This window comes from Muntiacus reevesi, chromosome 3 (assembly GCF_963930625.1).
Source record: "Muntiacus reevesi chromosome 3, mMunRee1.1, whole genome shotgun sequence".
NCBI lineage: Eukaryota > Metazoa > Chordata > Mammalia > Artiodactyla > Cervidae > Muntiacus > Muntiacus reevesi.
This window is the reverse complement of record NC_089251.1, coordinates 263,920,293-263,937,561: the sequence shown is the minus strand read 5'-3', so window position 1 is coordinate 263,937,561 and position 17,269 is coordinate 263,920,293. Positions and strand designations below refer to the sequence as shown.

General features: G+C 33.7%; 1 protein-coding gene across 3 annotated transcripts in view; it reads left to right on the top strand.

Moving 5' to 3' along the window:
* Window positions 1–17,269, top strand: part of MAP3K2 (mitogen-activated protein kinase kinase kinase 2) — an 84,753-nt gene that overhangs the window by 58,259 nt on the left and 9,225 nt on the right. For 2 of the 3 annotated variants that reach the window (XM_065931961.1, XM_065931962.1), the window contains exons 6-15: window positions 2,172–2,285; window positions 2,666–2,753; window positions 6,019–6,149; window positions 7,392–7,471; window positions 8,778–8,845; window positions 9,015–9,107; window positions 9,818–10,024; window positions 12,193–12,341; window positions 12,710–12,841; window positions 16,898–17,027. In XM_065931961.1, coding sequence (XP_065788033.1) covers window positions 2,172–2,285; window positions 2,666–2,753; window positions 6,019–6,149; window positions 7,392–7,471; window positions 8,778–8,845; window positions 9,015–9,107; window positions 9,818–10,024; window positions 12,193–12,341; window positions 12,710–12,841; window positions 16,898–17,027 — 1,192 coding nt within the window. Of the gene's footprint in view, window positions 1–68; window positions 105–2,171; window positions 2,286–2,665; window positions 2,754–6,018; window positions 6,150–7,391; window positions 7,472–8,777; window positions 8,846–9,014; window positions 9,108–9,817; window positions 10,025–12,192; window positions 12,342–12,709; window positions 12,842–16,897; window positions 17,028–17,269 lie in introns of those variants that run through there. The other variant, XM_065931963.1, reaches the window with a different exon arrangement.

Here is a 17,269-nt window from a genome sequence, read left to right as displayed (position 1 = left end):
TAATACAAAATCCTCTGTTCTAAAATAATTATTTTGGTTTACCAGAATTGAAACAAAGAAATTTAAGCTGGGATTGGATCTTTTTCTTATAAAGTGTCAGGCAGGTATGTATTGTCACAGGGCATAGACGGGGATATGCAGGCCAAAGTAAGTGGATTTTCTAAGACTTTCCCCATTTTAGATGGGTAGAGGGTGAACCTTTTTATGAACAGTTTTCATGTTTCACTATGTAAAGTTAAAAGATAATTCACTTATTTCAGATTTACGTTCTGTTTAATGAGATTTTGGACTCAATTTTAGTTTCCTTTCCAGAAATTATTTTTATTAACATACAACTGATTTACCAGTAATAAGCCTGAGGGAAATAGATTTTTATGAATGAGACTGAAGTGAATTCACCAAACAGGAAAATATTGGGTGACTTATTTAGTATAATTTAGACAAGGTGAAACTTGTTCTTGACTTCTAGTTCTTGTTTTAAAATTTGTAACAGGTGCCCTTAGCACATATGAGAGAGTTACATCAGAGCTGTAGACCAGGATGCCACTCCAGGCTCCTCCAGAATGTCCAGGTTTCACTCTAGCAAGCTGCAGAATTGTTTATGTTAATATTTTGTTGTTGTGATTTAAACTAGTGTCTTTTCCTTGGAGGAGTAAACAATCCAATTATAAATAATGTGTAGTTAAAGTAAATATTCAGGTTTTCTCCTTAAGTGAAAGATTGGCCAAACAGTCCTTAACATTGCTTTAAAATGTTTTCTAGTGTTTAAAATATAATTTAAAAGCTATTAAAGATGGGAACAAAGGGTTCATGATTGATAGAAAAATGAAAAGAATTTAATTAAGTAGATCAGACTTGTTTTTTGATATCAGTTAATGTTCTATTGTTTTTGTTTTAGAAAAAAATTCTCAGAGGATAAAAGGGCCTGTTAGTAGATAAGTTATAACAGTATAAAATTTGCTATGAACAGAAATTGGGAATATAATTTCAAGTACTGAGTGAGGGTAAGCACATTGTATGATGTAATTCACATTTGTCCTGCTTGTGTTTGTGTCTGGCAGCCTTTCTTAAACAAGGAGTAGTTTTCATAAAAGAAATCTACAGAGAATGAGTTCACACCATGTCACCTAGTGGGTTTGAGTACAGGTGAAGCTTTTACCCTATGATATTTATTAAACAGTATTTGCCAAGAATTTGTTTCTTGCTGTGCCCTGCCTTCATTGCTAGTTTAGGGGGAATCCGTGTCTGCTAGGTGTGTATACTGTACAAGACGCTTAACTAGTTCACCGGGCCTTTACATTTGAATGGCCTATAATACTGTGTGTGTGAGTGCAGGCTCACAAGTGTGGAATATGTTTGCTTGTTTTTATTCTGTCCTTTTAATGAAATGGAACGTACTTTGAAGATTATTGCTAGAGTTGTCTTAAGCTAGTAAATTTACATTTAAAACAAGTATTTCGTTAGGTAGTATGAATCTTGCTTTTCCCTCAGACTGTTAGGTGCTTCTGTCCCTTATCACATCTGATCCATAAGAGGACTAATGAAAGCAGATTTCAGCATTCAGGGCTTATTGTAGGATGGCTCACCTATGTAGCTTACTTGTCTTAGATGGAATGTTAGTTGCCATGGTCAGAGATAGGAGTGCAAGGTGGACTGTAGAGTGCAGGCACATTACTGGTGGCACCCCCCACGCATGGTGTCTTGTCACCGATGCGCATCTATATTTTATATGTCGCTAAGTGCACTAGTGAGAATGCATATCTCTGGTTATTATTTTTTAAAAAATAAAAATTTCATCAATGCAGGTGAAAGATAATATTTTTATATGGTTTTTGTATATGTTCCTTAATGCTGTTTTGAGGTGAAGAGACTAACTTAAGTTTAACAATATTATGGAAACATTCTAGAAAATTGATCTTTAAATATGTTTTCTAGAAAAATTTAATGTATAATAAAGCAAAAAATTTATTCATATTCATTTTATGATTTCAGTGATGGTAGGATGAGAAGGAAAAAACCTAGATACATATATTCATTCAGAATTTCATTATATTGACAAATCAAAGAGCAATGTATTTTGAGATTTATAATTCCATAGTAATGGAGATACTCCTGTAAGTACTTGAGCTGATGAGATGGCTACACAATTCCTTATGTTCCTTTTTGTTTAGTTGGTAATTCCATTAACCACCCAAGATGACTTGGACAAGGCTGTGGAACTGCTGGATCGTAGTATTCATATGAAGAGCCTCAAAATATTACTTGTAATAAATGGAAGTGCACAGGTATGAACTGGGGATTCCTTTCAGTGAGGATTCTAGGATATATGCCTGTAAGAAGTCAATATATGAAACATAGTTATATTCTATAATCACTGATAGATTTTCAGTATGATTAAATTTAAACTTATACATTGTAATTGCTACAGTTCAATATCCTTGCTCCTCAAAACTATATAGCCAAAATTACAAATACATATAATATACTGTACATATGATGTTAATAGCAACTGAGAACCTGGGAAGAACTACATTAGAATTAAAATTTCAAAGAGTAAGTTTGCTAAGACCCAGAGAGAGAATACTTGGGTTGTATTTGATAGGGGAAGGAGTCTGACTGAAACCCTGAAGGAGAGAATAGCACTAATCTTCCTTTTTCTCTTCAGGCTGCTGGTTTAGAGCCACTGCCATCATTGGAAGATCTGGATAACACAGTGTTCGGAGCAGAGAGGAGACAAGGGCTTCCCCTAGCAGGTAAGAGAGCTAGCGTCCGAACCATGGGGTGGGTTGTTCGCAGTTTCATTTCCATCCTTTAATGTAGGGCAACACCTGTACATAATCCTGATACATAGTTTATCTCTTTACTCCTTGCAGTTTATTTCAGTCAACTACATTCTAGTATCTGATGTCCCTTGAAAAGTTATGTCGAGTATTAACAGGATTAGCAGTCACCAGTTTAAATATTTCCTTTATTTACATAGGGTATTTTAATTTTTAACAAATTAAAACTTAAAAAATATTTTAATTGTAAAAATAAAGTGAAGGGAAAAAATTAAAAGTAATTCCAATATATTAAAGTTAATGGTAGACTAATAAGTTCATAGGCCTTTCTCTAAGTTTTAATTATTGCCAAGAATGCTATCAAAATAAAGATTGCTAATAATTTGCAGATTATGTTTTATAATTACTTTAGTAATTAAAAATACACTTATAATTAAGCTTATGATAAAAAGAAAAATGGATCCTATGTACAATTTTTTTAAAGGAGGCTTATTAGAGCAACATAGGCTGGGCAGAGGTGCTCTGAACTTGCCAGTTCTGTGTGTCTTCTTCAGTTTGTATAAAACATTGATATTCTACATTTTTATATGAGAAAAACATTATATTGCCCAAAAAACATTGGTATATATGTTTTTAACAGATAGGGCAGTGAATATGGGCATTAAAGGTAGCAAGAAAATATGAAAGATGGATTTAAAGAAGGAAGCTAGAAAGAAAATATGAGAGATGGATTTAAAGAAGGAAGATAGAAGGAGATGAAAACAGATGAATAGGAAGAAAGTGGAAGGGAATCTAAGACTGGTGATAGAAGAGGATTGTTAATAATGAAAGAAAAGATTAAATTGGTATGTGAACAAATCAAAAAATTTATGAATTTGTTGCTCACCTTCTGTCTTGGTCCCCAAACTATTTATGACTTGCTGCAGCATGCATGCTCAGTCATGTCTGACTCTTCACAGCCCCATGCACTGTACCCTGCCAGGCTCCTCTGTCCATGCAGTTCTCTAGGCAAGAATACTAGGATGGGTAATCATTCCCTTCTCCAGGGGATCTTCCCTGCCCAGGGATCTAACCTGAGTCTCCTACATTGTAGACGGGCTCCTTACCATCTGAGCCATCAGAGGAGGACTGTATCCTTCCTTCTAAGTGTCTGTCTTATGTTAAGTCTTACTTTGGGTTTCCAAAGTGTTAGAAATATGAGCAGCAGAGATAATATACAAGTAAAATAATAATAGTTGCTTATCTTCATTTGTATATATTTTTATATAATTTAAATTTTTGATAAAAGAATATTAGAAGTGTCTGAGTTCAAATTCTAGCTCTCTGATTAACCAGCGACCAGTAACATTGTCCTTATCTTTAAATCATGGGATTATTGCAGCAAGCAGTTGAGAGAACACTTTAAAGTACATTTAGCTTTTCAAACTAGAAAGCATGACTGTTATTAATCATTGATTTCTTTCTGTATTCCCTTTTCTTATCAATATAGTACCTATCATTTTAAAGCAAAAAAAAAAAATGCCAATTCACCTTAATTGTGTTAGATAGAACAAGCTAAATACATTAGTTAAATTGGCAGTTTTAATTCATTTTCATTTAAAACTGTGCTGAATGCCTCCCTTTTACTCTACTAATAAATATTCTTATTTGACTTCAGTGCCAGCACGAAAAGAAACAGAAACTGTAAGGTATAAAATTACTAGTCTTTTCCTGGCACCTCTTTAAGCTTGAAATGGCTTTGATAGGTATGACCATTATCTTTTCCCTGTATTTATTGAAAATTATTTCCTTTAATTATTTTCACAAAGGATAGAGGAAGAACTTCCTTTGGGACAGGGGTATATGCTGATATGGAGGTCTCGACCATTGAAATATCCAGTACTAACAAAGCTTCAAAAAAATAGGTTATCAAGTAAGGAGATAAATTTTCAAAGCCTTTTTTCTTCCCTATGTGCTTTGAATAATGACTGTATTTATCTTCTTTTGTAAATAAGGGCTTATGGAAGGAATAAAAACTTTAGGGACATTGTGATCATAGTTGTTACAAAGTCCAAATCAGTTCCTGGCTCAGAGGTTCCTAATAATTTTAGAATCAAGTGTAGAAAATTATCTTTTTTATGCATATCTCTTGGTAATCATTTTGTTCTGTTTATCCCTATCTCTTCACTAACAAATGCCAACTTGTGTTTACAGCGACCCCTTTACATGAGGCAAGAGCCTTTTTTGTTTGAAATTTGACCAGAATGCAAATGTTCACATAACTTCCTCAAATCTTTTTTTTGTTTACTTTCAATAAGTTAGGAGGAAAGCACAGAAACTATGTTAATAAACAGCATAATGAGATGAACTATTTTAGTGTCTCTAATTCTCTAAACTATGAAGAAATTTAAATTCCAGGAACATGGCTTACCACCAAAAGCCTAATGTTAAGTATCCAAGGATAAAATCCAGCATTCCAAATTGGAAACATTCTAATATTGGCTAAATGACTAAGAAGTAAATCTCACTTTAGATTTCTAGAGACTAAAGAGAGGCAGTGCAAAGAACATCGTGTAGACAAATGTGCATGGCATATGTTCATTATGAATAATTTTGCCATCACAACAGCCTTGCAAAGGAGATTTAGTCCCATGTTTACAGATGAGGAAACAGGTTCATGGAGATTAGATAGCTTTCCCAAAGACAGAGCTGGTAAATAACTGGAACTGGAATTTAAACCGAGGTTGGACTGTGAAGTTCATATACTTTCCACTAGATCATGATGCCTTTCATAAATTACATTAAAGGGTAACAAGTGACCTTTGGAAATGAAGAAGCAGTGGCATTTATATAAAAATATAAGATCCCCTGGAATGGCTACTCACTCCAATATTATTGCCTGGAGAATTCCTTATACAGAGGAGCCTGGCAGACTATATAATGGGGTTGCAAAGAGTCAGATATGACTGAACAACTTTTTTTTTCATTGTATTATCAACCTCATAATGCAGTTGTCAGCAGGCAGAAGAACATACTAATGACTGTAAATGAATATTACATTAAGGTGTGATTTTAGAAAAGAGTAAAAAACATTTGAAGTTTTACAGACATGAGTGCTATGATAAGTTTTAATTAAAACTGGATATCAGTTGCTAAAATCATTAGTACTATAGTCCAGAAGTTCTGAGTGTATATTTAATTAAAATAAGAATTAGTCCCCTGCTAGAATTTATAAAATCTATAATTTTTCTCTTTTGAGGTCCCACTAGTAGAGATAGAAGCTCCCCTCCCCCTGGATACATTCCAGATGAATTACACCAGGTTGCCCGGAATGGGTCATTTACCAGTATCAACAGTGAAGGAGAGTTCATTCCAGAGAGCATGGACCAAGTAAGCAAAATTTGAATGTTGTTTTTCATTTTATTTAAAGGGATGTTGTCAGGGATAGTGTGGTTTGGCAGGTATATGGAGGAAGGTATTTGTTTTACCTCTTCTCCAGTCCCATATCTTCCTTTTTAAGTGAACAAAATAGTGGAAATACAGGAAAATACCCATGTGACAAATTTACATGTGTCTGTGTGCATTCGTATATAAAGAAAGGTGGTTTAAGGCTGATTTTCTTATGTTCATAAATGAATGAATGCATTTGTTTATAATCCTGATATTAACATTCAATTTAATAAATATTTAGCTTTGTGAAGCTGAGGTTTGTCTACTTTCTAAAACATTTAAAAAATTTTTTTTAATCTTTTTAAAAAAGATTTGTTTTTTAATTTATGTCTTTGTTTTTGGCTGTACTGGGTCTGAGTTGCCGCAGACTTTCTCTAGTTGCTGCTGGCAGGGGCTCTGCTTTGTTGTGGTGCATGGGCTTCCCATTGCCGTGGCTTCTCTCGTTGCAGAGCACGGGTTGTAGAGCACGCATGCTTCTGTAGTTGTGGTACGCAGGCTCTGTAGATTTTGGATTTCGTAGTTGTAGTGCATGAGCTGAGTTGCCCTGCAGCCTGTGGGATCTTCCTGGACCAGAGATCGAACCTCTGTCTTCTGCCTTGGCAGGTGGATTCTTAACCACTGGACCACATGGAAGCCCTTAAAATGTTTTTTTAAAGTTTTGTAGTATTGAAGTATTTTTATGGAATTGCTGTTGTTTTCTTATCATTACATTGGCTGCTTATATTATTACAGGAGTTTACATTTTCTAATAATGTAGCAGTCATGGTGTCATTTATTTTCAGTTTGGGTGGTGCTGTTCAGTTTTCAGTAAACAAAATTATGTGAAGTGTTTAGCTTTTTATTATTTAGATGATAATCCAGAGCAGAAGATATAGAAAATTCCTATTTTTCTATTAGGAAATTTTGCAGTTGTAGCCCGCCTACCGGAGACAACTACTTTTAAAACATTTAAATAGGGTGGCTGCTATTGGATATGGAGTTTCTTTTTTGGGTACTGAAAGTGTTCTGCGATTTGGGTGAGAGTTATACGTTCTGCTATTAACCAGTGAATTGCACTATATGCTTTAATAAAGTGGGTGAGTTTTATGATACATGAATTGTATCTCAACAAAGCTATTTTTAAAAAAACAGTAACTTCAGTTATATTTATTTAGAATCAAGGTGGACTTTTTATTTTTCTAGATGCTGGACCCATTATCTTTAAGCAGCCCTGAAAATTCTGGCTCAGGAAGCTGTCCATCACTTGATAGCCCTCTGGATGGGTAATGTTGATTGTAATTTTTGTTTTTTAATATATATGGGTAAATATGCATGTGTATTAATAGCATGTTGAATTGTCAACTCAAATTTTGTGCTACATTCAGAGGAATGTAGTTCGTATTCATGTATACTTAATGGCAAATTGGTTTTTCCAGTCATCGGGCTCAGTATCTGTTTTACTTAAAATGATTTCTGATTATAATATTTTGAGTTTCCTGCTTGGTAAATTGTGTTTGAAACTAAAGGCAAACTTAGAGTTTATGTACGTTTACTTTTAAACCTGTGTTGGTGAAACTGTTGTCAGATTTTTCATAATAGGTTTAATTTTGGAGATTCTTTTAATTTCTCTTGCTCAGGATTATTTTTACTCTGGTACCAAATTATAAGTACTGTGCATTCTTGGTAAATATGTCCCAGTTTTGGTTGTCAATTAAAATTTAAGTACTTTCTGTGAGAAATACACTTTTGTTCAGGAATATAAGCATGGTCAAGTTGCATCTTGAATTTTTGTTGTAAGTGCTCCCTCTCTCCTGGTCTCAGTAGGACAGTTTTCACCTGTAGCATGCAAAGTCAGTACCTATTTATTCTCCTCTGAGACTGCTCTTGAAAGCAACTTCTGAAAATGTAACTACTATTGTATGGAAATACACATTTAATTTTCTATTATTCATATATATATGAAACCATATATATTGTCCGTGCCCATGTCTGTCTCAAGATAGATATTTAAAACATTTAAGGAGTTCAGGGGAATGGTGATGTGAAAGCTACATATTGAGTACTTAATATTTGAAGGACAGTGTCCTGAGATAGACAAGTATAAAATTGCTGAGTTAGTATTATCTCCTTGTTACAAATGTGGAAATCTTTTTAGAAAGATGATTTGCCAGGGTTGCAATAACTAGTTTAAGAGGAAGAGCTAGGATTGAAACACAGGTGTTTCTATGTATCCATAATGCCAAAATGTATCTTTCTTAACTACTATACTCTGTAGGTCAGTTTTAAAAGTCAGGCTTTTTGTGTGCATGTATCAAATAAGTGTTTGAAAAAACTTTCCTTTTATCAGTTAATATTTCAGAGTGAATGCTGTATGTGTGTGTGTATATGTATATATTTTATATATATATATATATATATTATATGTATATAATATATACATTTGTGTGTATATTTTATATAAAATTATATATAATATATATATAATTTTATATAACTACACATACATACAGATATTGATATTGCATAAAGATTTTAAAAAAATATCTTAAATACTTTCTCTTAAAATAATGAGACTTTTCTACTTTTTAGAGAGAGCTATCCAAAATCACGAATGCCTAGGGCACAGAGCTACCCTGATAATCATCAGGAATTTTCAGGTTAGACTGTTCACATTCTAAATGTTTAAATATTTATGTCATTGAATAATATTTTGGCTGGGTGGGAGAGAGAAATTTTTTTAAAAATCAAAAATGTGTAAATGTGTTTTTCATGATTAGAAATATTTGATTTTTTAAAAATATATAACTTTCTTATGTGTCTTAATAGACTATGATAACCCTATCTTTGAAAAATTTGGAAAAGGAGGAACATATCCAAGAAGGTATCATGTTTCATATCACCATCAGGACTATAATGATGGTAAGTTTATTAGATCAACAACAGTTGTTAAAAATCTCACAAACAATAAAAATGTTTGTTCCTATATGACTTAGTTTTCTACTTAAAACTTTTTAAAAAGACTTTGGATCATAACTACAATAGTGTTTTAGCTTTATGCCAGCTTACCTCTTGAGACATGTCTTTCCTTAGAAAGAAAAGTAGTTAAAATGGTATTAATTAAAAATTACTCCCTTAGTGATGAAATGCATACTGTATTCTCCTTTTTTTTGTATTATCCTTTTAAAGAGAAAAAGTACTTCCTATTAACTTTACAATTTTTGTTTATGTTTTAAATCATTATTGAAAATGAAAATAAAATACATTTTTCTCCTTTTTATACAAACTGAGGGAGTTCTGTCTGTGCTTTTATGAATGGGTGAGTGTGTTAACACAAAAGTTATTTGAACTTATATTCAGATTCTGTTTCTTTTTCCCCCATTTTTCATTTCTGCTTACACCTTTTTTTTTTTTTTTTTAAATTTTCGTGATTCAGTGTTAGCTGGGGTATTTCCTTGAACTCTTAAAAATACTGTTCTTAAGTTTAAAATGTAAAATCAAATAATCATTGCTGTTTTAGCTTCTTATCCTAGTCACAGAACAAATTCTGTTCCTTATGCTACAAATTTTAAATACTTTCAATCACAATATATCATTAAAAATTGCAAGGTAATTCTGTTTTCATTTTGTAGGTCGTAAAACTTTCCCAAGAGCTAGAAGGACCCAGGGGACCAGCTTCCGATCTCCTGTGAGTTTCAGTCCTACTGACCACTCCTTAAGCACTAGTAGTGGAAGCAGCATCTTTACCCCAGAGTATGATGAGAGCCGAATAAGAAGAAGGGGAAGTGACATAGACAACCCTACTCTGACTGTGATGGACATTAGCCCACCCAGTCGCTGTGAGTAATAGAAGTTGGCATAGCGAAATGTGTGACAGAACCTTTGCAGAATTTTATAATATTAATAGGAGTGTATATAATGAAGCCAGTCCTCAGGGTGAAATCAGGTTTTCAAAGGAGGTAAAAATTATATTTCTAACAGTGGTTATAATGTTGGGTAAAAGCATGGTATCACTTTAAATGATTTACTATCTTTTGCTTTTGTTAGGAAAAATTGTTACCAGTTACTCATTCATTCATTCCACATATCCTTATTGAATGCTTAGCTCTGAGAAACTTCAAATACGACCTCCAAGATGTAATCTAATGGGGAGAATGATGTGTGGAGAAATAATTATGGTATAGTGTCTAGTCAAGACCTTTAATGTGAGGAGGAATTCACCAATTAAATAGGTGACATATACAGGAGGCCGTGACATATTCTGGGCCTCCCTGGTGGCTCAGCTGGTAAAGAATCCACCTGCGATGCAGGAGGCCCTGGTTCAATTCCTGGGTTGGGAAGATCCCCTGGAGAAGGGATAGGCCACCCTCTCCAGTATTCTTAGGCTTCCATGGTGGCTCAGATGGTAAGAATCCACCTGCAATGTGGGAGAAACTGGGTCCAATCCCTGGGTCGGGAAGATACCCTGGAGGAGGGCAGGGCAACCCACTCAAGTATTCTTGCCTGGATAATCCCCATGGACAGAGGGGCCCAGTGGGCTATGGTCCTTGGGGTCTCAAAGAGACCCAGTTGGACACAACTGAGTGACTACGCACACATGACATATTCCGAAAATGAGAAATAGTTCTTTTTTGGTGAGGTGGAGGATATCTTACTTGAAGCAGCGGAAATAGAACTAGAATGGTAACTGAGGCCAGATCGTGAAATATGTGACCTTTATCTTGTAAGCAATGTATAAAAGATTCATGCTCAAGGATATTTTTTGCAACAATATTTGTTTTTTTTTTTTTTTTTTAATATTATTTTATTAGTTGGAGGCCAATCACTTTACAACATTTCAGTGGGTTTTGTCATACATTGGCATGAATCAGCCATATAGTTACACGTATTCCCCATCCCGATCCCCCCTCCCACCTCCCTCCCCACCCGACTCCTCAGGGTCCTCCCAGTGCACCAGGCCCGAGCACCTGACTCATGTATCCCACCTGGGCTGGTGGTCCGTTTCACCATAGATAGTATACATGCTGTTCTTTCAAAACATCCCACCCTCACGTTCTCCCCCAGAGTTCAAAAGTCTGTTCTGTACTTCTGTGTCTCTTTTTCTGTTTTATTTTTTGCAACAATATTTGTACACTCTGAATTCCTTGCTTTTGTACTAGTGTTGTCATATTTTACTTTTACACCTGCAACTTGCATTACATTGCTGTTATTTTTGATTTAGACAACTATATTTTAAAGTGATTAAAATAAGAGATGAATATCTTTTATATATACCTCCAGCTTATTTCTACAGATCTTTATTTATATCAATCCAGGTTTCGTTAGGTATCATATCCCTTTTGCCTGAAGGATTGTTTTTAACCTTTCCTTCTAATGTGAGTCTACTGGTAACAAATTCTTTCAGCTTTTATCTGAAAAACTTTTATTTCCTTATTTTTGAAAGATACATACATTTTTCTGGGTATAGAATTCTGGACATTTTAATTTTTTTCTTTCAGCACTTTAAAACTGTTTCTCCATTGTCTTCTGGCTTGTATACTTTCTGAGAATTCTGCTGTATTTCTTACCTTTGTTCCCTTGTATGTAAGGTGCTTTTTTTCTCCCACTGGCTGCTTTAAAGATTTCCTTGTATTAGAATGAGAGTGATGGTCTTCCAGCTTTCTACATAGTAGGCAGATGGAAAAACTTATTACAAATATTACTGCAATAAAGATTAGAAATAGCGCATCTTACATAATCAGAGACATTTTAAATTGAGTGAAAGATGCTATTATATTTATAATCAGGTAAAAAAAATCTTATTGGAAAAAATTAGTCATAGGAATCTGAACCGTGTTTGAATTTAGAATTCTTAAAGTTTCAAAGATGATGATCATTACGAATTTGGATGAACATGATTTTCTCTTAATATCCAAGCATATTCAATTAAAGATATCACCAATGCAATAGTCCTTAACCATTGTGTGCCATTGGGCTACTCCCATTTTAAGAAGATGTTCTTTTTTAGCACCTCGTGCTCCAACCAACTGGAGATTGGGCAAATTACTTGGCCAGGGAGCCTTTGGCAGGGTCTACCTCTGTTACGATGTTGATACAGGAAGAGAATTGGCTGTTAAGCAAGTTCAGTTTGACCCAGATAGTCCTGAGACCAGCAAGGTAAGAATCACTGAACAAGCTACTTTGTCACATTATAAGAACCATTTTAACTAAAATAAATACAACACACCATAGAATTTTTTTGTTTTTCCTCAATGCAAATTATTTGAAAAAAATAGATATGTTTATTTACTGTGTACTCTGGATTTTCTGTTTTAATACTCAGTTGTATTCCTAATCTGATTTAGTGTTGGTTTAGCATACCATCAAGTACTGTTACCTAATTATTGCTTAGAGACTTTAAAATGTTTATTCTTTGGGAAGTGGAAATTTCAGAATGAAATCACCTTGATGGTCCATGATGTTTGAATTTTTTTTGCTTTTACTAGCAATGCTATAAAGATTTAACAGTGAGTTCTGTCTTTCAGGAAGTAAATGCACTTGAGTGTGAAATTCAGTTGTTGAAAAACTTGCTGCATGAGCGAATTGTTCAGTATTATGGCTGTTTGAGGGATCCCCAAGAAAAAACACTTTCCATATTTATGGAATATATGCCAGGGGTAAGTTAGTACATCCTTTGAAATTAGAGATACTCTATTTAAAGTCTTAGTTGAGGATAAAGAAAAAAACAACTTTGATTATAAAATGTTACAGACATTTTGGAAGAGTTTTAAATTTAATATAATTTTATTTTTCTATCTTCTTTACTTATCTTTGTATTTCTTTTCTTTTTTTTAAATACTAAAGTATACTAAAATAGATTATAAACATCATAGCAGTCTATCCTCAGATTTCCCTAAGTGCCCTAAAAATAACAGAATAACTGGTTTATCCAAACCAGGATTCAGACCAGGACCACACATTGCATTTTGCTGCCATGTCTCTTACTCCTCTTTGAACAGAAAACAATTTTTAGGTGACATAGATTTGACACACAGACCAAGCTAATTGTTCTGTCGACAGTCTCATCTCATAGATTTCTCTGATCACATCCTCGTGGTGGGATTTAGTTTGTTCCTTTGTCCCCATATTTCCTATAAACTCCAAGGTAGATCTAAAATCTAAATTATATTCACATTCAGCTTTTACTCTCGCGCATCCCAGATGATGCTGCGCATCCCATTAGAAGACATACAGTTTCTGGTGGTTCTGATAGTGATGTTAAAATTGACGGCTTGATGAGGGCAATTGACATCCTGTTTTCTCCATTGTAAAGTTTTGTTTTCCTGAAGACCAGAAAGTAATCTGAGCGGTAGCAGTGGCACATGGGACTATCCAATTCCTTTTCAGTCATCCACCTAAATGTTTTTAACACAGATTGGTAATAATTGCCTGAGTCATTCATTTCATTAGGAGGTGAAAATGTAATTTGCAAAAAACTTTTCATTCCTTCTACATTATTTTTAGTATATGTAGAATACGTTGTAAAACTAATGATTTTCAAGATGGTGATATATTTACTCACTTAAAAATACATTCATTCTCATAATAGGTGATATATGTTAGAAAAAGATTTGTGGATCTTTAAGGAAAGAGCTTATTAGAATTGTATGTAAAATAAAATATACATATTACAGTTTAATCTTATGGATCAACAAAACTGTGGACCAGTATCTGATAGTACAGTTGTCCCTTGGTATCCCCAGGGAGTAGTCCAGGACCTCCCACAGATATCAGAATCCAAATATGCTCACATCCCTTATCTAAGGACATAGTATTTGCATATAACCTACACACATCCTCCCGTATACATTGTCATCTCTAAATTACTTATAATACCTAATACACTGTAAAATGCTACATAAATAGTTGCCAGTGCAGCAAATTCAAGTTTTGCTTTATGGAACTTTCTGGAAATTTTTTTCCAAATATTTTCAGTTGAGTCTGCAGATGTGGAGTCCGAGAATGTAGAGAACTGATTGTAATGGTTTTAACTGTCCTCAATCTTACAAGAGCAACAGTAAACTTTATTTTTATTTTTATTTTCATGAATAATTGTTTATAGTGACATCATTGTTATTCGTCATTGCTGCTGTTTCATTTTCAAAGGTTATGTTGGTAGTGTAAAAAATGTTCTTTAAAATTTAGTCTACAGAAATAATGCAAAAGAAGAAGAAAGTTGTGTACCTTTATTTTAGTACTGTCTGTAATGGGAAAAGTGGAAATATCAGTTCATTTAGTGGAAGTAAATTATGATGACATTGTCCAAGAGAATATATATTTAAAATTGTGAAAACCAAGTAACAAAGTTGGAGGAGGTGGGAAGTTCTTTGAGAGCAAAAAAGAATATAAAATACTTTTTGATATTGGTAATGGTATTTTAAAAGTATCTGTATTTGAACAATAACAGAAGAAACTAAAAAAATGAAAATGTATTATGTTAGTGTTGTGATTGATTTTTCTCTTATTCAGATTTCCATTACTGTGTGTGCAGTAAATATGTAAATTAAATATCTATGAATAAATGTGACTAGAGATGCAGACTATTGAATATAACATTAATTAAATTGGTTTGTTGGCTAGAACCAATTTATGTCACAAATAGAAATGTAAGTAATATATATTTAGCAATCTTAAGACTAAGCTAAGACTATCCAGGAAAAGGTATTAGATCACATTTCTGATTAGATTTTGTAAAGATAGCTATCTTTTCAAAGTATAGGTTATCAGTCCTTAAATTTGAAAAGCATGTTACTAGATTAATTATAGTTCTTGATAATCTAAATGAATTATATGTATGATAAGCCCATGGCATATATGGACTGGACCTAAATGTTCCTAGACTTTGCTGAATCTCCAGGTCTGTGAATTCTGTATAATTTCCTTCAGTAGATTTGGTATAGTGGACCCCTTTATGCCCTGGATTCAAGCTTTGCCAGAAATGTCGTTCTGTTGTTCAATTTCCCCAAACATAGCATTCCATTTTTTAGCTAATCTAGAACTATTTTCATATCAGAACTGTAAGTTTCTTTTATTTCCAGTACCTGGATTAGCAGTTGACTTCTTTTACTCTTACTTACACACACACAGTTTATCTGGCACAGTGCTTTCCAGCCCATTCCAGTTGTTCACACTGAAGAAGGTAACATTTTCGTGTTACATGGCAGTATACAGATTACACTGAGAGAGCTGTTAGCACCATGGGCCACTGGCCTAGCTGCCTGAGGACCCAGAGGATGCGTAAGTCTGACAATCATTTGCAGCCTACAAGTATTGGGGCGCTTATGATTTGGAAAGCTCAGTTCTAGCTGTGTTATTTTGTGCATTATTATAATAGAGACATAGTAAGTTGACTGAACAGTAAGCCACATTGAGTTATAGGTTTGCCTGGTTGCCTGGCTTGACTCACTGTCTAAGGCTTTCAATACATGTCTGCAAGTCAGGCTTAGCAGAACTGCATCTTGCTGTCTCTTCAAGGATTGCTCAGAATAGTGGGAACAGCATGTGGCTAAATCTGCAAAATCCAAGGATCTATTTTTATATGACAGAGTATACAGTTTACAAGAATTGAAAGAAAGACAGGAACATTTGGATATATTTTCTCTTTAAAGGAAAAGATTTTGTCCCTCAGGAAGCATTTTATTTCTATCTTTTAAAGTGATGATTATCAGATTTGCACGTTGGAATTATCAGAGAAGCTTTTTCAAAATTCAGATGCCTATGTCTTACCTCAGATTGATTCCCTGTTCTCAGAAATAGCACCTGCCTAAAAAAACTTCAGAAAATTAGAAATTCCTTTTTAATATATTTTCTCACGTTTTGAGCTAAAATGGTGAGTATATAAAATAAAACCTTTAAAATCTAATATGTGTTCTGATCTTCTAATCATACCCATTCTTTCTCTTGAGAAGTAAATTTTCAGATATCAATAAAACAGTGTTTTAAAAACAAAGTAAAAAAAAATAAAAATAAAAACAAAGTAAGAACAAAGTAAATAAATGTAAAGTAGGACACATATAGAAGAACAAGTAGGAAAATTTTTTTAAAAATGTGTTCAGGGCAAAAACAAGCAAGACAAAGGTACTGGAGAATTTTATAAATTGTACTAATTGCAAGGGAACAGGAGATAGAACCAGCACAGTAACAGAAACAAGGGTATCAGTCAAAAAATAATTTAAAGGCTTCCTTCAGCTATGCCACTTACTCTTTCACAGTTCCAGTCCAGAAATATAGTAGAGTTTTGCGTTAAATTAATAGCATATAATGTCCTTCCTAAGAATTCCTGTGTTCTCCAATTAAAGCCTTCTAGTCATTAACTAGGATTCTCCAAATTAAAACATCTAGTTTTAAATAAATAAGTCATGGGATGTAATATACAGCATAAGGAATATAGTCAAATAATACTGTAATGACTTTGTACTGAGGTAGATGGTTACTAGGAATGATCATAGTGGTGATCATTTTGTAATGTATTTAAATGTGGAGTCATTATGTTATATACCTGAAACTAACATGACATTGTATGTCAACTAAACTCCAAATAAATAAAATAAAGAGCACTTCATTCAGTCAATAAGAATAATAGATAAATATAGGTACACAAATCTTAAAAATATTTACCAGTACTTTTCCTTTCAAACCATACTATAGTTTTCTTTTGTTTTCTTTTTTTCTAGGGCTCCATTAAGGACCAATTAAAAGCATATGGAGCTCTTACTGAGAATGTGACCAGGAAATATACCCGTCAAATTCTTGAGGGAGTTCATTATTTGCACAGCAATATGATTGTTCATAGAGATATAAAAGGTAAGCAATGAGGTGTTTTTTAAGTACTCAGTTGTTTGTTTTTTTTTAAATGAAAATGTGCTGTGATTAACAAATTTAACATTTAAATTAATTCATCTACCTTTACAATGCCATAGGAAAACAATTCCAGCTAGTCCTGTTGTTCAGGTTTCTACAAGAGGGAAGCTCTCCTGTGGAGGTTCATAGAACCAGTAAAGTTCAAATGAATGAGACATATTTTCATACACAGTGCATAGGCTCAG